Source organism: Leopardus geoffroyi, chromosome B4 (genome assembly GCF_018350155.1).
Source record: "Leopardus geoffroyi isolate Oge1 chromosome B4, O.geoffroyi_Oge1_pat1.0, whole genome shotgun sequence".
Lineage (NCBI taxonomy): Eukaryota > Metazoa > Chordata > Mammalia > Carnivora > Felidae > Leopardus > Leopardus geoffroyi.
Window position 1 is genome coordinate 46,833,640 of NC_059341.1, and position 23,032 is coordinate 46,856,671.

Sequence of the window (23,032 nt, forward strand, 5' to 3'; positions counted from 1 at the left end):
GAAGCACAAAAGGAGAGGATATTAATTTTGTCTGGGGCAGTTAGAGAGCTTTTTGTGAAAGGGGTGGCATTTAGGTGTGGGACCTAAGGCCGAGAATTGTATTAATGCATGGAAATGGGCTGCAGGGATTGCTAGACAGTCTAAGGGGGAAATAGGTTGGCAGAGGTTAGAGAGGGCAAGGGCAGTAGAGGTTGCTGAAGCATGGGTGGGCAGGTAAATAATTGTAGGAAGAGGCTGGAAACGGCAGATTTGGGTTAAATGCCGTTAGACCTTGGTTTTCAGGCTAGGAATTTGGGCTCCATTCCCTAGGCAGTGAGGAGGGAGTTTGACTCCTTGCTTGTCACGTGGACAGAGCCAGAGGTCTGTCCTCTCAAGCCTGGGCTCCTGAGCGTGTGTGTGGAAAACGCCCTCTTCTGTGTGGTGGTGGGAGCGTGGCTGCAAGCTTCCCGCCTGTGTTTCTCCTCACTCAGTGGACTTCTTATGCTAAGAATATGGGGTTCCACTTCCTCCACTAGCAGAGCCCCAGGATGCTCCCAGGGGAGGGGAGGTCCTCGAGGAGCTTGGTAGAGCAGTCATTTACTAACCCATCCGTGGTATTTTTGTGCATTAACAACCGAATGGCTGCACACGTGCAAGAATGGAATGTCATCCTTGCGCAAAAGTCACACCGGTAAAGGAAGGGCCAATGTGCTCGTCTTCTGCAAAGACGACTGACACTTGGGCCTTGGAATGTTTTTTTTAATGATTTGCTTCTATGTGGCCAAAGCTCTGTTTATCTCAGGAACTGAGAAGAGTTTTGTGGATTTGAGCTTGACACTTGTAATTGGCTTTAATATCCAGTGAGAGGAGACAGATGTCTTTTCAAACATACATTTTGTCTCCACAAAGCCCCACCTACTGCAAGAGATGTTGTAATACTCCACGGGCAGAAGACTGGGAGCCGCCCCATCAAACTTCTCTCCTGGGGCATGCACATTTCCGTTCTTTTTTTTCTCATAAGGGAGAGGGCATTTTCCAGCTCTAGTGGTTTGAAGAAATTAGTGGTTAGTCTGTTTTGAGCCCTTTGAAATATGTGGAGTTTTTATATGGGAGTTTTTCTCAAACACATGCTTATATTTGGGATCAGGTCATAGCATCAGAGAGGAGTGAGTAATCGCTGTCCCCTCTGCCCTTTTCGTCTGAGGACCTGACATGTGGGAACATAGAGTTACCTGCGTTCTTCCTTTTTGCTTCTCACTGTCAGGACGCCATCCCGGGAACTGGGCCACCCAGCCTTCACCACCTCTACCTCCTGCACCCAGCATTCCCCTCTCTTCTTCTCGATCTGGCCAATGCCACGGGCACAGTGACGGCTTCAGAGGGTGAGTCCCAGTGACAGTGGGGACTGCGTGCACAGCGAGGGGAGGAGATGTGCCGGCTGTGTGTGTGTGAGGGTACCACCGTCCTACCAGCGGAGGGATGTGTACTTTCAAATGACAGCTGAGCACTTCCATGCATTTTCTCTGGCGTCCTGGTGCCCAGGGCCATGGCCGGAGTGCTCCCTCTGGGAGGAGCACTTGGCTCACAGGCTGAGGACCCAATTCTCTGAATAGGCCTGAAAGCCGAGGGCCAGTGCAGCCCCATGTCCCAGAGGTTCTTGGGGGGATGTGATTCCCACAGCCACTCCTTCAGCAGACATTCACTGAGCATCACCTGTATGTCAGGCACCATGCCAGGTGCTAGGAATACAAATAAGACTGGTTTCCCGACCCTCCAAGAGCTTAGGATTTAGAATTAACTGTGAGGGATATGATGGAGGTAGCATGTTGTCCCAGGATATTGGTTTAGGATCAGTGGGAGGCTTTCTTTTGACTAGTACAAGTAAACATGCCCATTGCGTAGAAGTGGCTGCCAAGAGAAAAATCAAAGGAGAAAGAAAAAAAAAATTTTTGCCGGAATCTGACCACTCATAATTGCTATTAACATTTTAGAAGTATTCCTCAGCTTTATATATGTATGTAAATAATACCATACAGCAAAATCTGGATCCTGTATTGGAGTCCTGTGATTCAGGTGGTCAAAGCTCTGGAAACTCAGCCACTGCCACCTCCTGGTCTGGAAGTGTCTGATGGTCTCCTCCACCGAGATCCTTTGCCTCTCTCTGGCCTAAGCGAGTCTGTAGTCCTTGCTGTGGGTATCGTGGAGAGGAAGACCAGACTGGCCCCTTTTCCTTTACTTCTGTGTTCTCTTGCCATTCACAGACTGGCTCACTGTGCACAAACTCATTTGCCTTGAAGTTAAAGCCAATGATTGTGGCTCTCAGTTTGTTGAGATACATCGGGAAGAACACCTGATCTGGAACTTGCAGGCATACTGGCCTGCTGGCTGTGTGTGTGGTGGGGGGCCGGGGTGGGGGAGAATCCTGTGATTGGATCTAAATGAGCCGTTTCTCAATATTAGCATCAAATATTATTCAGTGAGGGCTAAATGACGGTGATTAAGAATCCAGACCATTTTTATGATCCCTGTTTTAAGGATGAGGCCAAATAAGCACTGGGGAGGCACATAGCTTCTGTGACCACGCACTGACAGTCCAGGAATTCTCAGAAGTTCTAGTTTGTCGTGCTCACTTTTTTACCAAATTGTCACCAGAGTTGGCATATCCTCATTTCCTGATTTGGGGTTTTCTTGGAAACAGCTTCAGAGAAGGAAAGGTTCAGAGACCGAGAGGAATGTGCTGGTTTGCCGGCCACCAGTCATTCCCACTGTGCACCCACTGCCTAGCTCAGTGCCCTGCATTTATTAGGTGCTCAATAAACTTTGTGTACGAATTAATGGAAGAGTAAATGAATGAATGAATCTAGCTGCTGAACCGAGCCACTCTCCTGTTAGCAGAAGTTTTTGGTCTTTATGTTAATTGCTCTTGTTTTTGTCCTTCCTCAGTTGGAATTAACGACCTCTGGAAAGATGCCTTTTATGTTACCAGGACAACAGGGCCCAGCTCCGAAGGCCACCCAGCACCCCTGGTGGTCAGCAAGCTCAGTCTACGGTGGGCGCTGATGGAAGGCCAGGTGGTCCAACTCGAGGATACCACCCCCAAAATTGGCCGCGGGGAGCTGCGAAGATTCCTCTCTAGGATAAAGTTTGTTGATCTTCCCTACCAGGTGAATCGCTTCTGAAAGAAATACTTGGTTACCACTGAGGGTTTGGGGCAAATACTACCAACTCTGACTTTGTTCTCTAGAAGGTAGGGAGAGTGGGAGTCTTCTTGGGTGTCAAGAACCAGTTGTTTTAGAGCAGCACTCTTTTCTTAGGGTGCTTCATGACCATTCAGAAATATTCAATTGTTTTTAGCTGGGGATGGTACCATCTCCCTTAGGGGACATTTGGAAATGTGGGCTCATGGTTTTCACAGTCTCAGTGACTGAGGTGGGTGGCTTCTACTTTAATTTTCTGGGTTGGGCCTAGTGGTGCTAACGTCATGCAGTGATTGTGGCGGTTACTCTGGAGAATTGTCTTGCTCAAAATGCTGATTCCCCCACCCCTCAAATACTGTGGTCTAGTTCAGTGTTCATGAGTTTGTCATGGAAAAACGTAAAGTCTCTGGACCTTTCCGGAAAGACTTATGAACTACTGGGGCTAGACAAAAGGACAGAAAAGTAGAGGAATAGCCTGACCTTTAGGTTTCCTCCAGTTCTCTACCATGAAAAAAATAAAGTCTCTGATACTTGCGCTCTTTCCCCTAGATATAGTCTGATGGAATCTTCAGTCTCAGAAGAAGTGAGCAGGGTGGTACTCTCTCTCCCCCATCAGCGCAGAGTCAGTGCTTTGGAGAGAAGGAAGACTTCAACCTCATTTTACCACGTCTGCGCAATTGTTGCAAAGCACTTTGGAAGGCGCATCAGAGTTCTTTGATGACAGCACCATCCATTTGGCTGGGGTATCTGACCTACGTTTTCAGTCCCTGCGTTAACCCCCTCTGGGCACTCTGTGGATAGTATGCAAATGTGAATCTTCCATGTTGTTTTTTGTATGTCTAATTTATAAACTCTTACTGGGAAATTCCAGTGAAGTTCTTCCCCAGAACATTTTGTTTTGCATCATGCCACGCGTGTGTATGTATTAGTATTGTGATGAAACATTTTCTAGGTCTGTTTTAAGCTTCAGGGACCCGGTTTCTTGTCCTTCTGAAATACATCTGGGTTATTTGGTCATCTTGAGACGTCAGGTGCCCTGCCTCCAATATTCAGGGCCACTTGTCATTTCCCTCTGTATTCTCTCACCACCTGTACCTTGGCTTCTTCCCTACTTTAACAGCAGGGAGAAGACTGGCAGTGAGGGGCTGAGGTAGCCATCCAGCACTTTCTTATCATACAGAGCCTCCCTCCTCACACTTTCCATCTCTATATTTTTAGTTACCATAACCACCACCATATTCCTGTCAGAAGGGGAGCCAGAGTAGTATAGTTGGGGACCGACCTCTAACAATGGTATCATGTGGTCTTGATTGTTCTGCCCTGCGCATCATGACCTTTTCACGGCAGTAACGTCAGGAGTGCTTGTGTGTGTGTGGTCCTTACGTGTGTGAAGTCAGGAACGATTGAGGTGGGTAGCCTTATCCCTGCCTCATCTCTACTCTGCTTTCTTAGCATCTCCTACGGGGCATCCTCCTTATCGCCTCTCACTTGCCGAGATGTTTTTGCTTTGCTTGCATGACAGCAAAGCTGTTTCTGGAGTTTTACTCTTGCTTGAGTCCAGTATGCAACCATTTTGCCTGCACATCTCCTTCCTTGTAGAGCCTTGGAAGCACTGTATTTTGGGAAAATTCCCATGTAAATATTATAACTTTTATAATTAAGTTCTTTGGAATTACTTCCAGTGCTTATTTCTTCCTTCTTCAATACATATGTTACTTCTATTAAGTTTTCTTCTAAACTTCTAGGTCATTGTTTGTATAGCAGAAAATCCCACGTTAGCCGGGATTCAAATTCTTGAATAATTTTGATAGGTCGTGCCCGAGTGCAACTCAGGTTCTGTCTTTGCTTGAGCCTTTGTGTTTTTAGCTTGTGTTAATAAAGGGAGTCCAGAAAATTTAGAGATTACAGAAATTTAGGGATCCCGGATTTAAAGGGATGTATATTACTTGCCCACTGGTTGGCATTATGACATAACACGAGTTTGGTAGCACTAGCAGATTGGCCTGCGATGTTTCTTGGAAACCCCCTTGCCATAGTCTCTGAAAGCAAATCTGGTTTCAATACTTTGGGAAGCACGTGTGGGTCCAGCTTGTTGTAAACTTGGGGAAACAATTAATTAGATGAAAACCCAAGAGGATGGGGATGATTCTAGATTCATTTCTAGGGTTTGAATCTACTTGGGTGGAAGAGCCTAGGATCTTGTTTGGCCTAGTAGATAATTCTAAGGACTAATCTATAGTCAACTGAATACCTAAAGTTTGGGTTGTTGTCCTGTGGCCTGCGCTGAGCCATCTATGCCTAAACTTCGTTCTCTACCATGTTGAGGCTCTGTGGGAAGCCAGCCACTTTAGGTAGAGGAATAAAATGCAAGGTCATTTACGGAGGGCCTGCTCTGGGGGGATCCTTTTTGGTAGAAGATTGTGTTTATGCTGGGTGAGTCCCAGAACTATGTAAGAGGAAGCTAGGAAAGCATACATCCCTACATTCTTCGTGATGTGTTTACAGACTAACTTAACATAGGCTGTTTTGAGTATAATTTTCCCTTTTTGCTAGACACAGTACAAGCTGTCGTCCCTCCTGCAGCCATGCAGAGGGTAGAAATGGTGGCTGAGGACTGAGGAAGCTTCATCTGACAAGCTTGGGTGCTGGTCTGTCAGATAGGTCCCCACACTTCCTTCTCCTTACAGGCACCCACCCAACCTGACATCTAAGATAGGAAGAGCTCCTCCCTTCCCCCCACTCACAACATGGGGAGCCGGCAAGGCCAGCGTGACTGCCACTTAGGGATAGTAGTGACTTCCGCAAATGCAAGGGGCTTCCTTCGCCCAAGCTTTCCTCCTTGCTATCCTTACAGCCTCTTCGATCCTAGACGGCATCCCCCCATCCCGTAGATGGTCTCTACTCCTCCTTGGCAGTGTGGGATGCTGATACCAACCCCCTTGAATGTGAATTGCTACTTTTATTGCCCATACTACAGAAGAGCCAGCTGGTATATGGTCAGGAAGCACTATTAAAAATGTGAATTGTTGCAGAACAAATAAAAATTATGTGTAGAAACATGGTTGTGTGTTATCCTCATTCTCCTTAGCCATTGGAATGGTTTCTTTTCCCTTACGGAAAAGAGAAACGGTGAGTGGGTGGATGAGTTGGGGCTCCAGAGAGGAGTATGTGCTGTGGCCTTGTTCATTAGAGACGTCTCCCTTACCATAAATCCCATGAGGAATAGCCTCAGTGGACCCTTTCTGGAAGTGGACCTGTCCCTGCATGCTGTGGGAGCCTTCTCGTGTATACTAGTCTCCTGGTGGCCTCTGGGTTAATACCTAATTAAACTTTTATTGGGTACCCTCCTACGTGGATGCAGGACACTGCAGCAGGCAGTGTGGAGGACATCTGTTCTACATGTCCAAGCTCCCGGAAGGGCCTTCGTTTTCCATTCTGAGGCTTCCAGGAAAATTCAAGTGCATCGTGGAAAGGTGAGTCACAATCACCTGTTGAGTTGCCCACCTCCATTCCCCCAAATCCCAGATAGATGACCAAACTGATAAACTCCTAAAGGACAGGGACTGTGCTGCTTAGCCCAGAACCTGGCACGTAACAAGCAATCAGTAAAGGAGAGGAGGTGATTCTGAACGTGGGAGATAGGGGGACGGTGAAACGAGACAGGAGACGGAGTGGGAAAGGAAAAGGGAGCGATGGCACCCAGGCACACACCCCTTTGGTCTTGTCCTTTAAGATACTCTTGTTCTTACCCATCAAAACCATGCTTAAGACACAGACTTTGGCTTACGTACATGTTGATAACGAACATGTAAGGTTGGGTTCAGCCTGCCCTCTAAACCCCCCACTACTCCTAACACTGTTCTTCCTCTACGACTGACCCCGCCGCCTCTTCCTTAAGAGCCTGGCTGGGTCCTTGTTGTAATCCCTTGTTGCGGAGCTCTGAGTAGAAGTCAACTCCTTCAGAGACAGAGCGGATGGGCTGATTGGGATTCTGGTGGTAGCTGGTCAAAGGACCCCCTGTGTGGGCTGCACATAGCTGCTGGAGGAAACATTGGTGGTGATGTGGCAGGCAAGTCGGGTTTCCTTTGAAGCTCTTACTGTGCTTACACTTGAACTCCAGCACCAGCTTGGTGTATGTGTTGAAGGTGGTGACAGCCGATGCCATGCAGCAGGTGAAGGAAACCCAGGCCGTGCTAGGGATGAACAAAAAAAATTGCACAGTAAGAACCTGACCTCCTTACAGGTTTCAGGGAAAATACCATGATTCCTTCCTACCAGCAAACTAGGCCAATGCCCCTTAGGGTTTAGGGACCTGCGTGTGCTCCCTCCACCACGTTGTACGTCAAGAACCATGGGCACGAGGCCTTAATTTGGTCTGTCTTAGTAGGATACGTTCTGAACGTTTTGTAGTCCAAGGGAATGACTCTTGTAGTCAGTAGTGTTAAGAGTCAGACTAGGAGTTTAACAGATTCGTTTTCACTGGATTGATCCGTTGTCAGTGCTGAGCTCCTTTATTCCCAGTGTGCCTGTTTTATATACATATGTAAACACACATGGCGCGCACACACACACACACACACACACACACACACACACACACACAGTTCTCTGGACTACTGTTTCCCAAGCTGCAGATACCCTTGTAATCTCCCGAGATTCCACAAACCTGTAGCTCAGCCGTGTAGAGTGGATGCAGCCCAACGCACCCCCTCAGCACCCCCCACACCCTGCCAAAGATTTTCCTTTGTTCAGATCAGATGCTGAGAGTGATCATTCCTGCCTTCTTCGTTTTGAGGTTAGCATTCTTAGGGTTCACAAATTGAGCCTCTCAGAGTCGTTCAGGAAATACTACAAAACTGGAGGTATTATAGGTTGTAATAGTGGAATTTGCCTATTATGAAAACAGTGTGGTTCTTGGCTTAAGGGAGTTTATAATGGATGGAAGAGAAGCCGGAGATTTAAGAGAAGCTGGATGGATTTGACAAGGAAAAAAAAAAAAAAAAAAAAAAAAAACCCACCAGGGAACTATATCAAACACATTCCTAAAAACTTGGAAAGTCAACCCCTAAATCTCCCCATGATTCTGGGAAGCCCAGGAAACAGGAAGTTGTGTGAGGTTAGCGAGGAATTTCAGGAGGTCAAGTGATGGTTAAAGCCAGGCCACACGCTGGCACAGTGTGTTCCTATCTGCTGCCTCTGACAGACTCAGTGGGCTCAGGCTGGCAATGCTTCTGATGGGGGTTTTGTAGTCTGAGCTCCGCAGATGTTGATGCCAAGAATGGCTTAAAGATAGACACAAGGTGCAAAACCATGTGTCTGGAAAATAAGTTCTGGTGGCTGGTGGATTAGGCCAAAGACGCCTGAATCAAATGGCCTGTTTCCTATCATGAGAAAAGGGGATAGGATCTCCTAACAGACATGGATGGGCTTCCATATTGCCTCCTTGAGCCCAGCACCGTGTCTTTTCGGCACTATGAAAGTACTTCACACTTATCCCAGACAGTAGGGCAACTCCAAGCTGGCACCCGTGCAGCCGAGACAGCATGTTCCTCAAGGGAGAAGGCGAGGAACTCTTAAAGGGGATGTTTACTTGGTGTTTACTTTGTCATGGTGGCTGCTTCTCTTCAAGAGAAATCGAAAACAACTGGCCCCTTCATTCTTTAAGGGTTAGGGAATGACCAGCAGGGGAGGTTTTATTTCTCACACAGTTTGGTGGGATAAGAATGGAAGTAGGAGGAAGTTACTCTTCATTACAGGAGAAGAGTCAGCCATTCACAGGCCACGGGACTCCAACCAAATCTCAAGGCTATCTCTTCGTTGCTCTGTCCTCCAATACCTTGAGCCACAAAATATATAAAACATGGAGCATCGCTTCCGTAAGTCACATAAAACCAGTCTCGTTTCCCAAAGCAACATGTGTATTGGGCGAAGAAGCAACTGCTACCACCGTATCATCAGAAAAACAGAATCCCTTCCGTAGCTCCCCAGGAGGTGGGGAAAGAATAGATGTGACCTCATGGGCCAGCCCGCTGGTCCACAGACCCCTGATGAGGGATGAAGGATGAAGAGAAGATAGGACGACACGGAGCAAGCACCTGCTTAAGGGCAGAACATCTAATGCAGGTTGGCTGAGGAGGGGGGTAAAAGGCTCAGGAGACGGTAAGCACTTACTAGAAGGCCCAGCCATAATTCCAAGCATGTGGCCTCCAGTCTTCTGGACCCACGTTGACCGTTGCCTGGAAGACTTGTGAGTACATCATATGGGCCATCATCCCCAGGAGGCCTACAGAGGGAACAGGAAGGCAGCGCCTTTAGAGAGACGCTGGCATTGCCGTCTACAGGGAATAGGAGTTTGGAGCAACAGCCTTGTTTTGCATCAGGTGCAGCCTAGGTTGAGAAGTTCCATTACCCAGCTGCCACCACATTCCCAGGGAGATTCATCTGCAATGGGGGCTTCTCCTTGAATGCATAGCTTTCCAATAGGCTGCCCCAGGCTTTAGGTGTAGGGTTATGGGAAAAGTTTCTGCGTCAATGCTGCATTTGGGGCTTTTACTTCTTCCTACCCAGGCCCTGTACGTGAGCTTTATTCCTGATCTGTCTTATATCTGCAGATATAAGATATGAGATGTAAGATAGATATCTGCATCTCTTTCTCTTACTTGATCCAAAAGAGTCTTGAAAAGCTGTGTGTGTATATGTACAACTGAAAAGCAAACCAAACCATATTTCACATACTGGGAAAGCTTGCACGTAAAAAGAACCTAGAGATAAATCATTTTGCAGAGTACATAACGCTCTAATACAAAATTTCATTTCAACTTAAACATGCCTGCAGCGTCCATTCTTTATACCGCCTGTGGGCACCCTGTTCCTGCCCTCCTTACAGACATACACGCCCTCCGGGGGGTGCCTCAAAGGTGGCCGGGACACCCACCCCCTCCAGCCCTGGGAGGCACGCACCTGACAGGACGGAGGAGATTGCCGCAAAGGCGCTCAGCTTGAGCCCGCAGCCTGGGTTCCCAGTGAACAGCAGGTCCATCAGTAGCAGGAGGAAGCTGATGAATTCAAGTCCAATGGAGGAGAACTGGGCTCCCATTGATAACCATAGGATCTCTGTCAGAAACCAGAAGAAGAGCCCTCACCCAGGCAGTTAAATAACTGAACGTGGTACAAATGATGACTATCGGAAGGGAAAAGCCTTGCGGAGTCAGAGAAGAGGAGAATGAGACAGAGCTGGAACCTGCTTGGGAGCTTCCTCCAATTTGGGTCCTTTGCTGTCAGCCCCTCGGCTCTCTCTGCTCACTACCTGATATATAACCAAGTAAACTTGATTGGCTGGAAACACCGTTAGGGAGATTCCAGAAGAAACCATCTAATGGTCATAAAATCTTCCAGGGGCATGACTGCTATGGGTCATTTTTGTCTTTCTTTTCTCCTTATTGAATTTGGAACGATCAATTTTGTTTCTTTCTCCCTCCCTCCCTCCCTCCCCTTTCTCACTCCATTCCACTAAAAAATATATATAGAAAAAAATATATTTATATGTATATATGGGAGGGAAAAACCCTCTAAGCTTTTCAACATGGTTACTAGGCAATAAGAGGAAGTTAGAGAGGTTGGTTGGAAGCGGTTTTCTATTTGTGAACTTTATTTGTTCCTGCTGTTCCTGTTCTGCATTCCTGCATACGAATGAGCGGCAACTCTGGAAGCAGTGCGTGTCAGCCTGTGGGGCTCAGAAGAAGAGAAAAGGAGATCACAGTACAATGCAGAGCACGGTTGGGCCAGAGAGGCCCAAGTCAAGGGCAACTAAATTTGTTATCAAACCCACATACTTGCCACAAGCCCCGGGGGAGGGTGGGGGAGGAAAGCCTTCTCCATCAACCGCTTCCCTCCAAATCGGAGAGTGGGGTGACATGGGCCTTGCAACGTGGCAAACTCCAGTAGTCCTTTCTCACCTCTCTCGGTTGGTGGCGTGAGTTCAATGAAACTTCGGCATCTCTCCCCTGAAACACAGACGAGGTCTGACGTCAGGGAGGGGTGAAAACTTTGCCCCCAGTCTCCCACCTGGTTCAGCTCCCTCCGTTCAGACCAGTGCCTGCCCGCATACAGTAGGCAGGCAATGACATAGGCTAGAATTCCTCAGGATTAATTTCTCCCCGAGCCCCGCCCCGCCCCGATTCCAGACAGTGAAGACGAGAACATCGCTGAGAGGGCTTCCGCGGGGAAACGTCCCCATTTCTCGTGCCAGGAAGGGTTCACAATCCTAGTGTCAACCTTTTGCTGCCGCTGTACCACTGGTCTGAATGGCTCTCGATTGTTTCCAGGACTGGGGTTGGAGCAGTGCTAAGCAGGACGTTCATACTAAATCTAAATATACACGCATTTATATTTCTCTTCCATCTCCTTTTTCCCTTAGCCCAAATTGGGAGAAATGTCATGTGGTTAATTGTACACAATTCTGGGCTTTAGAGAAACTTCACTAGCAAGTGACCTCTGAATGCTTTGCGCAGGGGGGAGGGGGGTGTCCTTAGGCCAACTGCTCCTGACCGAGAACCACAAGTGAAGGAAAGGAATGCACAATGACAGGGCACCACTCTGCCAGTATGCGCTGAGTGGCAAGAGACCTGGGAGGGTCAAGAGCACCCTTACAGGGTCTAGTTACCCTCTTTGGGCTTCAGTTTCCTGACCTGGTAAATTATAATGAGAATACTTAGAAGGAGAAAACCCTTTTGGGGGCGGGGAGGAAGGGGCTCTACAGGTAACCTACTCTGATCCTTTCATCTCACCTGTGAGAATATCAAGGTCTGTAGAGAGGAAGCTGCTCATATAAGGTCACAGCTAGGCAGAGCCAGGGCTTTTTCTAGAAGAATCATCTCTCCTCCCTCGGGTCTCCAAACGGCAATCCTAACTCACTAGAGTGGGAATTGTCATGATGTTACAGGTCTAAATGAAACCCTTTAAGGGTAATGCTATTTTAAACCAGAGGGTCTACGAGACAGTCAGGAGGGGAAAAGCCAGATGGCCTTTGACCCTATTAAAAGGGAGTCCTGGGGTGCCTGGGTGGCTCAGCTGGTTACGTGTCAGACTCTTGGTCTCTGCTCAGGTCATGATCTCACAGTTCGTGGGTTTGGGGCTCTGTGCTGGCGGCGGGGAGCCTGCTTGAAATTCTCTCTCTCCGCCCCTCTCTCTCCCTTCTCTCTCTGCCCCTCCCCTCCCTAGCTCACGTGGGCTCGCTCTCTCTCTGTCTCTCAAAAATAAATAAAACTTCAAAGAAAGAAAAAGGGAGTCCGAGGAGAAGGGACACAACACAGAGGTGGGAGATGCCGAGCCCGGGGGTGGGGCCCAGCCGGGGATGGTGAGTGCCACTGCCCCCTGGTTCTTTGGCTGTGTAAGGTCCCCTGGGTGAGGAGCCCACCTGGTTCTTCCACGCTTTCCTCACAGGATAGCCACATGCCACTCCAGAAGGTATGGAAGGAGAAGCGGTCATCCCCAGCCTCCCAGCTGTATTGCACCACCTCCTGGGATGATGTGTTGTTGGTGCTGCTCCCATCCAAGGGCACCGGCACGTCAAAGCATTTGGCTGCCAGACTTTTTCCGCACACGGGCTTGGGCACCTTCTGTGTGCCCACAAACCAGTAGTTGCTGAGCAGGGATACTGTGGAGAGGCTGAGTGATAGCATGTTGAGGATGGCAGATAGGAATGCCCGTTGGCCATAGAAGCCCTGCGAGAGCTCCACCTGTAAGAGACCCACAGGAGTGGAGAAGCTGATTGCAGAGCCCCCTCGGAGATCTGGACAGGGTGCCCGATCCTGAGGCTCCCTGGGCTCAAGCCACGCCCCTCCCCTGTGCCAGGCACAGCCCGCCCCGGGGGCTCTCTCCAAGGAGCCGTGTGGAGGCTCAGCTTTAGCAGTGGCCCGGAGAAGACACCGTGGGCGATGCTGTTTGTTTAAGCTGGACCTTATTACACGAACATGTTTACTGAGGATGATCTGAATAAGGATCAGATAATAACCTCAGTCAGAATGCGATTCAGCCACTGAGCTAGTCTATCTCAAGCTGAGTAAAAGAATTGTGGTCACTCTAATGCTCTTGCTGAGAATTGTTTTGATTTTGTCTTCACTGGAACGTAGCAGCCCTGATGGCCCGAGGTATTTGTTATTGTAACAGCACAAGTTTTTGCTGCCCTCTTCTCTGCCTGACAGATTCCTCGGAGAGGAGAGGAAAGGGGGATATGTTCTCTCGATAAACATTAAAGTGGCTCACCCCAGTCAGGGGGCAGGGAGCAAGGATTAGGGCCTTCAGGATTAAAGAAGGCAGTGGACCAACTGGGACGCGGGGGTGTTGAGACCCCGGGAGAGGAGATGGGGCTATAGGTTCTGAGAGATGGTGATCTGGGTCCGGCTTTCACACACTGCCACAGAGATGACAGAATCTCAAATGGGAGGTATCTGGGTGGTGCCCATGGAGACTGGATACCAAGTGTCATGGTCATGGAGCCACAGGGAGGGTGCCCTTGGCCACTGGGGAGGAATTGGAGGGGCATCTCCACTGCTTGAGGCAGCAGTGGTGCCTGCCTCACAGCGGGGACAGTGTGTGGCCGCAGAAAGATCTGTGGCCCGTGTGGCTCTGGCCGGAGCCCCTGACCTCCTCCTCATTTTTAGCCTAAGAGGAGAGCCAGCTGAAAAATGACTAATCGTAGATATTTCAACCCTGATGAGTGGTGGCTCGGAGCCAGACTGAACTTTAGAAAATAAAGAAATCTGACCAGTCTTGCACTTTTGTGTTATGGAGCTGTTTATACTGTTACATTAATACATACGGAACAGAAAAGAAGCCCATATTTAGTTGCTGACAGACGCTTCTTAAGTAAACCATCTTGAGCTTTCCGGGGGATCTCTCATATCAGAATTAATCAGACCTAAATCTTCTTAGCTTAAGAAACGTAAATAAAACCATAGCTAAATGGGACAGGCTCATAAATCTGCCTCATCATCTCCAGCTTAGCATTTTCTACATTTAACAGAGAACTTTATCTTAGAAATGTAACAGTTTGTTCTTCAGAATTTCCAGGGACTAAAACAGTGCATACCACAGATAAAGGACAGATTATTTATGGCAATAAGAAATATATAAGGTTCATATGCATATAAAAATCAATACATAAAATACATGATAAAACAACTTCTGGAAAGCAATCTGCTAATATGATTTTTTTAAAAAAGCACTCAACAAATTAAATCCCCCAAGAATTGTCAGTCTGTGCAAGACTCTGGGTGACCTTGGTAAAGACTGAAAACCACAGCATCAGGAATGAAGAAAGATCTTATATTACCAGGTATGGAAGTCACATATTGCCCCTGTCCCCCCAAAAGAATGCTTTCATCTTGTTTTTAGTTCTGAAATCTATTGGTTTAGTCATTGCTCTGTTACTATAAGTTACTCTTTCTAATTATTTTCACATCCATTGCTTGAACAGGCAATGGACTTCCAGATGAAACATCTTCATTAATCATTCTGTATACAGACTGAGCTAATGATTTAGGCAATTCTATATTTTCAGCAACTTTATGGCTTGGAGATTTGACTACTATCATCACATCAGATTTTTTTCTTTACCCTCAATCCATTTCAAGTCACACATATTTGTAAATTATTCTGCAGACTGTTGCCAGATAAGAATAATGAACCCCACACCATGGTATAACCACTTTGCAGCACCAAGGTGATAACCAATTTAAGGAAGCAGTGAGTTGAGAGACAAAGGATGAACTACAGCTTGGAGTAAAGCTCAAAGAGGCTGCTTCTAGAAGGAGTGTCCTACCAAGGACGGACACAAGGAGACTCGTTCAAGAATTATTTTGATTATTGAATGGGAATTCATTCAAGAGCCCTTTCGAGAATCATCTTCAACACTTACAGTACTGCGCCCTTCATCCTGTATTTTATTTCTCCTCTAAACATGTCCTTTTCTCTCCAGGATTCAGATACCTCTTGCATTGGAAGGCCAAGTCTAATTTTGCAATGGTCTCTTTATAAGGTCATCATGAAGGGGTAGCAGCCATAAGAAAATTTTATCTTTGCATATGCTGGCAAGTCCCGCGCCAAGGTGACTCTCTACTCTTGAGAAAAGGGGCAGAGAGTGGCTTCCCTTGACACTCTGGCTCAGGCCAATTGGAAGTGCATAGGTGCCAAAACGTCACTAATTCTTCCATCGACAGAGGTTAACAGAAAAACTCAGAATTAACATAGACAACACATTGATGAGACAGACACACCTCTAAATCAGGTGCAAAATAACCATGGAATGTACGTTCTGAGCAATAAGAGCGGGAAGCTGGGTTACCTTGGCCATGGTCAGCGACTTGCTGCTTGTCTGAAGGACCACGGATGCCATCTGTGCCCCAAATCCCTTTGGTTTAATGTTGACAGAATGAAACTGCCTTCCCACCCTCCCACCTCCCGGCCCCTCCCTCCTCCTCTACCTCCTATTTTTTTGGAGTGCCTCTTGATTAAACCGCTGCCTTGCAGGGAATGTGGGCATTTAATAATTGACAATGCAATCATGGCCCAGCTGTTCTGGAAGATTACATGGGAGAGCTTGCCAATAGGGATCCAGGATTAAGCACAAAGAAGCAAGGACCTGCATTCTCAGAGGGACGGGTCTTTAAAAAGTAAGTGAAGATTCAGTTTCCATCTGACTGCCGTTCCCTCGGTAGCTGGTGGGACTGGGCTTGATTTTATGGCAGTCACAGAAAATAGTACAGGGCATAGGAAGAAGAATGTTTATTTATTTATTTATTTATTTATTTATTTATTTTTTCAACATTTATTTATTTTTGGGACAGAGAGAGACAGAGCATGAACGGGGGAGGGGCAGAGAGAGAGGGAGACAGAATCGGAAACAGGCTCCAGGCTCTGAGCCATCAGCCCAGAGCCCGACGTGGGGCTCGAACTCACGGACCGCGAGATCGTGACCTGGCTGAAGTCAGACGCTTAACCGACTGCGCCACCCAGGCGCCCCTGTTTATTTTTTTAAAAAGTGTTTCTAAAACTTTAAAAAAGTAATTTGACAAATCAGTAAGGGGTGGATTGCATATCTTCCTGCGGCCAGCCACCTGAGAACCAGGAATTCTTTCCGTCCTCAAAAATTGTACCAATTAATTGGGATGGCAAGGATGGAGCTTGTGCTGCAGCTGCTTTTGATTCTCCAAATACCCGATGCCACACATTTTTTTTTTTTGTCCTGGGTGCCTTTGCAGGCGCTCTTTTTTCTACCTGGAATGTCCTCAGTCCCTTTTTATCTGGCGATCTGCCTCTTATCAAGAGTAGTGGTAAGGCCACTCATTCTTGGAAAAGGTTTCTTTTCTCTCAAAGAACAACCCCCTCCTCTCTGTCCTTCCATACTGCACCCCTCTCGTAATGCTTTCTGTGGTTCATGTTAGTTGGCTTGATCGTCCCGTCCTCAAAAGGCCACTCTTTATTTATTTAAAAAAAAAATTTTTTTTTAACGTTTATTTATTTTTGAGACAGAGAGAGAGACAGAGCATGAACGGGGGAGGAGCAGAGAGAGAGGGAGACACAGAATCGGAAGCAGGCTCCAGGCTCTGAGCCATCAGCCCAGAGCCCGACGCGGGGCTCGAACTCACAGACCGCGAGATCGGGACCTGAGCTGAAGTCGGACGCTTAACCGACTGAGCCACCCAGGCGCCCCTAAAAGGCCACTCTTTAATTGGAGAGCAGAGGTTCTCAATTCTGCCTGAGCATCAGAACAACCTCTGAGCATCAGAAAACTGAAAGATACTCAGATTCCTGAGCCCCATCCTGAGATTCCACAGTAAGGCCGAGTGAGGTCCAGGAATGCGCAATTGTAGAAATCTCTTCATATATACCCAGGGATGGACTTCTGGTTTCTGGTTCCGCAGGTAAAGAGCTTGGAAGTTGCCACTTCGGCTTTACAATGAGGAAAAGGCTGAACAGACTGGAAAATATACAGCCAGGGAATGAATGTACCATGAAGTAATACCTGTTTGATTCATTTTTGGGCTTAGGTTTAATGAAACCCTTCGTGTTCTACCCCGACCCTCCCCCACCTCTTCCAGATTTGCCACCAACCAAGCCATGGTTTTCCTGTTGTGTATTTGTACAGTTAGTTTGGGGACTCAAAGGCCCGCTCCCCTCTGACAGAATTAATCCAGATTGTAGCCAGATGGGTGTCTCTGGATCTTGCTTCCTACTCTTCTAGGACTGATGTAACAGCACATTTGACACGCATGTGCTTATGCCCAGGCGTTGATTCTCCGTTTCACCCAAAGGACCCTTAATTCATTGTGGCAGAGCTCTCTCTCTGGGAGAAGGGAGGGGGAATTTTGTGGTCACTTTTCACGTTTCAACTGGCTACAGCTTTTGTCCTGACGCTGGGTGGCACTGTCTCCTCATGTTTTTCCTCTTCCGTCCTGAACTCCAGTCAGGGGGTGCAGGTGGTTGTCCCTCCCTGCGGGGGATGGCTCTTTTTTCTTCCTTTGGCCTCCTCCCCACTCACTAATCTATACAATGCCATGTGTCAGCCTTTTGGAATTCAGGGCTCGGAACGATCTCTGGGAGCATCCAGCCGCTCCCTCGAGGGCATCTCGCAGGATTATTTCCTGTAGCACATTTTTTTGTGTGTGTGTGGCCAGTTCCAGTTCCAGTGACTCAATAGATCCTCAAATACTTCCCATGGGAAATACAACTCCACGGTGTCAGAAAATAGAGTTCGCCAATGTTTCCTGATGAGTTTTGTGCACATTTTTCTTCATTGAATCGTATCCTCATTCCCTTTTCCACCCCAGAACAGTGAACAATTCTTTTCCCTGCTCTGTGCTTACACCCTTCAAATACTTGCAGACGCTTCTCATATCCCGCTTGAGTCACTGTTTGGCACAGTCTGATGTCTTTGGTTTTTATTGCCTCTGCTCAGAAACCGCACCCCCTCTGCCCTCATAGCATTACATGTGTCTTCTCCAAGGGAAAGGGGACGGGAGCGGCACAGGCTGGAGGTTATGTGAGGAGGCCTAGAGGTAGACTGAGTGAAGCCAGGGACACTTTGGCTCTGGGGTCTCCTGCTAACTCAGGCCCTTTCCCAGACCGTTACATACTCCTCATTTTGTATGATTCTTCTTAAAGAGAGCCTCCAAAGTTACATTACTTTAGGCCTCCCCAAAGCCTGAATCCACCCCTTTGAAGGCTGGCTCTTTGCATGGCTGGGCTGGCTGGCTACTAGCTGTGATCCATCTCGAGGACACCCTCCCTCCCCGAGGACCCTATGCCACAATGTCTAATTTCCCCTTTTTGATGAACCATGAGTTTCTCTGTCTGGCATCCCACTCACTTCCTTTCATTATAATTTAGGCATGTTAATATTTTTTTCTTCTCTTTCCTCTCTTAGAACAGAAAAAGTCATTGCTAGTCAATGCAACATGACTATAATTAGGTTGGGCTCAGAAGCTCATGACTCAGGACAGACACAAAGATTCCACATCCCAAAACAGTATTTTACTTTGGTATGTTGGACTGTTACCATGTCAGGACGATTCCCCATGGGGATGTATAGGTGACTCAGCATTTATGACATCACCAAACCAAGGGTTGGGACTAACCTGTACTTGCTAAGGTCCTCAGTCCCTGTTCCCTGCACTGTACGAAACCATATTTATTAAGTACACACAAAGGGAAACAATGGTTTGGGGACACCCACACAAACTCTGTAAACAGGAATCCAATTTATTGTTTTGTGAATACAGTGTCCATTAGACATGATTAAAACAATGGGTAAGAATGCTGAGCCAGAGAAAATTGCATAGCATACCACTTCCCTAAGGCAAAGCCTCGTGGCAAATCCAGTCTTGTCTGTCCCCCGCCCCATTATCAATAGTGGCCTCTTCTCCCAGGATAGGTTCATTTGCCCTCCCTAGCAGTAGTATCTCTGTCCTTTGCCCAGGAGTCAGATCATCTGGCCCGTGACCCATTAACTAATCCCTTTCTGTTACTCAGCAGACAAAAAGCTGGAGTGGAATGCGAAATGTTTCTGCTGTCGCGGGCTCCGATCTACAAGCCCCTGTTCTTTGTTCCTGCATGTTCTACCGTGTGCCTCTCAGGCAGCTCATAACATGCTCACTTGACTTTAAGTCGCTAGATACAGGAGCAGCTGTGTTTTATTCATTGTTGATCGTCAGCGCCCAGCACTTTCTAACATCCGGGAATCAGTGAATGAGGTTTGTAATGGAAACCAGGCTCAGAATACAATGAGGAAGCCTATGGGTGAAGAGCACATGTGAATAAAGAAAAGTGTCCCAAACAGTCTTTTATTGTCAAGGGACGCGCAAATCTTCCTGATTCCCATACAGGAGAACAGTGAGAAGGTAGAAGGTCCACAGGTCCACAGACACACCCTGTGCCTTTCTACACCGATGCACCCATAGTTTCACTGAACAGATCCGCTGCCAATACATTTCCTCCCACCTGTGGAAACATTCCTGCTTTTTGATGAGCAAAGCCCAGAAAACAGCAGTGATCTCACGAACGAGTATTATCTTTGGTTCACAGATAGCAGGGTACAAACAGATTGCTTAAAAGCCAGTGACGGATTGGAAATGCCATGTCCTTTCCCAAGCTCTGTGATTCCCTAGTGATTGGAACCCATTCGGATGACATATCTTGAGCCATCTGAGATTTCACAGCTCCACAGCTCACAGAATCACTGATAAAATGAGGAATGTCTTCACGCAGGACATTTTGATAGGCCTCCCAGCCCAGAAGGGAAGAGTCATGTCACCAAAGTGCCCATGCCGAATGTCCAAAATATTAACATAGGACCCTTAGCTGTGGGATTTCTCAGCCTCAGGTTAACCTCACACGCAAGTGTTTAGTGTGCGCATGGCCCCAGAACAGGGGCGTATAGAATAAATACGACTCCTTTCTAACATGGGTCCCCAGTTGAGTTCTGGGAACTCTTCTACTTATGTCCAGTGGGAAGGACTGAAGAATAGTATTTGGGGGCCTCTCCTCTGTCGCCTTTCCCTTTCCGTTGTTGGTGGAATTGTTAGAGGGCTTTTGCTAATGCAGTCATTTCCAGGAGAGGAAGCGGCCTTTCTTCCATGCCCTAAGCAGCTGGAGTGAATCAGAGCGGCAGCCACATCTGCACATCCTGTGGGGCAATCGCTCACGCGCGGGTGACCGAGCCCTCGGGGCCTGCCGGGGCTGGGGGCTCTTGGGGACCGCGGGGCGGGAAGGGGCGCCGAAGGGGAGCGGCCTCCCCAGGGATGCTCAGGGCCCGGAGCTGGGCCGCCCCATTTGCACTCCGCGCGCGCCCCCCTCGTCCCTACTTTTCTGCTCTCCCTCCCCCCTGCAGTCGCGGTGTCCGAGCCCCGCCGAGTCCCCGCCGACTCCCTTCGCCCCCCTCCCTCCATGAGTAACACCTCCGCCCCCGGTTTACTATGGCTCCCCGGTCGCCTAGCAGCGGGCGCGCGTTGCCATGGCGACGCGCCCCGAGCGTGTTTTGAATTGTTTGGCGAGGCCCCGCCCTAGTGGCTGAGCGCTGGGGACGCGAGCGGGTGGGGCCGGGGACCGGGGCCGGGGACCGGGGCCGGTCTTCCTCTCCAGGCTCCTGCGTCCGCTGACAGCCGCGGCCCGGGGCCTCCCGAGACCAGGAGCCGGCGAGAGCTGGCGGGAGGGAGGCCGGGCCGCCGCCACGTGGTGCCCAAGGCTGGCCTGCTGGCCGGCGGCGGCTCCTGCGCCGCCCGGGTCATCCGATCATCTCGTCACGCCCCGGCCTGTAGGCCTGAGGTTCGGGGTCAGGAGGTTCGGGGTGCAGGGGAGCCCAAAGTCCGGCGTTTCCCAGCCCCCGCCCTTCCCCTAAAGCCTCAGGCCCCTGGCCGCTGTTCTAAAGCAAGACTGTGTCTTTGCCTCCTTTCGTGGGCCCAAGAGGGGAAACTGGGACACCAAGAAGCCTCAGTAGTTCTGGGTTCTCGTCACTACTCCGCCCACCGCTGGACTAACGATTTCGGCCAAGTTACACAACCTACCTGAGTGATTCAGAAGTAAATTAAGAGAGAGTTGTTCCTCACGGTCCCGCCGTGAAGACCGAGAGGCCTCGTGAAAGTGTGGAGGAAGGGGAAAGGAATCTACGGTGTTCCGGACACCTTGCTAGGCTCCTCACAAACATCTCCTTGAACCCTCACAATAGGCCTTGAAGGACAGGTGGTTTCCAGAGGGAGCATTTGACTTGCTCCAGGCCGCAATGCTAGTAAATGGTGGAGTCAATATTCAAAGTCTCTTGTTTCAACCCCAGGCTGCCCCTCCGTAAAGGGGAGGCACACACACTTAAAGACAGGGATCGCAGGACAGATTATGGAAACGTACACAGAATGATGCGACGCATTGTGTTTTATACTTCAGATATACAGATAAACTTCCATACCCCCTCTGTCTCTCCTAAATCAATAGTCAATAAAATTTACCATGTCTGGCTTTTTCTATCGCGTTCTTGCCCATTTCTGTGGGTTCTCCTATTTATGACCTATTCACTTTGGGTTGCTCTCCTTTCTTTTGTGATCCCTAATATCCAGCCAATTAACAGCACACCACATTGCTCTGTGTGCGTGAGTGTGCGTGCGGGTTTTATTTCTCTGGTGAATTGTAAGCTTCATTTTTCTCTCCCGAGAAAGGCAAGAAGTATGAGAATGAACATTTGCTTTTCTAGTAACCCTTTGAGTGGAAAGATGGCAGTTCCCAACTATCTCAGATGGGAGGCAAGTCATTTCCAGATGTGAGTTCTCCTAAACAAGCCAAGACATCTTTTGCCGACCGTGAGGGTCTTTCTGGAGCTGCAAGGATCCCTGCAGATTCTCCCAGGTTCCCTGAGACCAGAAAGAGCCCAACTAAGGTTGTGCTGTCCTTAGTTCCAGTAGATTCCAGATCAGAGCTCACTACCAGCAGGACCATGGGGATGCCTCACCTTTTTCTGGCAGAGAACTTAAAATCTGCTCTTTCTTCATTAGAGTGATACACAGCTCTGTGGTTACCACTACTGCTGAGCCTTTTACCAGGAACCAGATTTTGGCAGCGGGAATCATACAGATGGGAGGGAGGAAAGGAGAACTAGAGGGCTCTAAGTAGTCCTGGGAGCAGCAAGGAAAAGCAAGATGAAGAGGCAAAGGAGGAGGGAAGGGAAGTATAGTGGAAGAAGATGAAAAAAACCCCAAGGCCGAGGTATGGCCATCACCAGGTTTATCAGTAAAAATGGGGCTTGAGTAACAAATTTTGATCCTGTTTTGTATAATCCCATAGCGTGTTCTCAAGCTCCTTACCATGAGCATGTGAAACAAGGCAGTGAATTTTTATAAGCTGTATTACAAATCCACCATAAGGGGTATGATGCAGAGGAGAGTCATGAGATTTCAAAAATTTTGTTGTGATGACGTGTTGTTGTACTGAACTGTTGAATTTCTATACGGTATACCTGAAACTACCATTTCACTGTGTGTCAACGAACTGGATTTAAATAAAACCGAAAAAAAAAAATAAGTCTTGGTACCTACCTTCTGGGTGAGACAAACATTTTGAGTCAGTTGGGAGGGTTTGCTCATTCACTTTTGAAGCTCTGAGGCAAGGGTGTTTCCGTTTCTCTTCGGCTCTGCCTTAATCGGTTGCACGGAATGAGTTTCTGGTGTGAAGACGAATCAGGTCCCCTCTTGCCAGCAGAGGGGTGAGGTGGTGTGAGATGGGCTGCCGGAGATGGAAAGGATATCCTGCGGCCCAGGGCGGGTGGGGCTGGCTGACACAAGAGGTTTTCTCTGTGACATCACAGTGGGAGGTAGGGA

At 48.3% G+C, this 23,032-nt stretch overlaps 2 protein-coding genes across 4 annotated transcripts in view; one reads left to right on the forward strand and one right to left on the reverse strand.

Moving 5' to 3' along the window:
• Positions 1–6,237, forward strand: part of FAM234B (family with sequence similarity 234 member B) — a 35,076-nt gene extending 28,839 nt beyond the window's left edge. The window contains exons 11-13 of the mRNA XM_045462842.1: positions 1,244–1,361; positions 2,923–3,143; positions 3,726–6,237. Of these exons, the coding sequence (XP_045318798.1) occupies positions 1,244–1,361; positions 2,923–3,143; positions 3,726–3,731 (345 nt within the window). The 3' untranslated portion in view covers positions 3,732–6,237. The remainder of the gene's footprint in view (positions 1–1,243; positions 1,362–2,922; positions 3,144–3,725) is intronic.
• Positions 6,238–6,953: 716 nt separating this feature from the next.
• GSG1 (germ cell associated 1) lies at positions 6,954–22,988 on the reverse strand. 3 transcript variants are annotated; one of them, XM_045462844.1, is made up of 6 exons: positions 22,751–22,988; positions 12,592–12,913; positions 11,009–11,179; positions 10,137–10,289; positions 9,348–9,459; positions 6,954–7,369 (listed from the first exon to the last, which is right to left on the reverse strand). In XM_045462844.1, exons 1-6 carry the CDS (start codon positions 22,796–22,798, stop codon positions 7,027–7,029), a joined length of 1,149 nt encoding a protein of 382 aa, XP_045318800.1. In that variant the 5' UTR covers positions 22,799–22,988; the 3' UTR covers positions 6,954–7,026. The 3 variants fall into 3 exon arrangements, with proteins under 3 accessions (XP_045318800.1, XP_045318801.1, XP_045318802.1); XM_045462845.1 differs by having other exon boundaries at positions 11,132–11,179; positions 22,751–22,987; XM_045462846.1 differs by lacking the exon at positions 11,009–11,179 and having other exon boundaries at positions 22,751–22,987.
• Between the last annotated feature and the right edge of the window lie 44 nt (positions 22,989–23,032).

Bases quoted from the DNA above. Each gene is read 5' to 3' on its own strand.
- GSG1 (XM_045462844.1), bottom strand. From the start codon at position 22,798: ATGAGCAAACCCTCCCAACTGACTCAAAATGTTTGTCTCACCCAGAAG. The intron at 11,180-12,591 runs GTGGGCTCCTCA...TCTGTGTTTCAG, and splicing joins GGAAAGCGTGGAAGAACCAG to GGGAGAGATGCCGAAGTTTC. The intron at 7,370-9,347 runs GTAAGTGCTTAC...GTTCATCCCTAG, and splicing joins AATTATGGCTGGGCCTTCTA to CACGGCCTGGGTTTCCTTCA.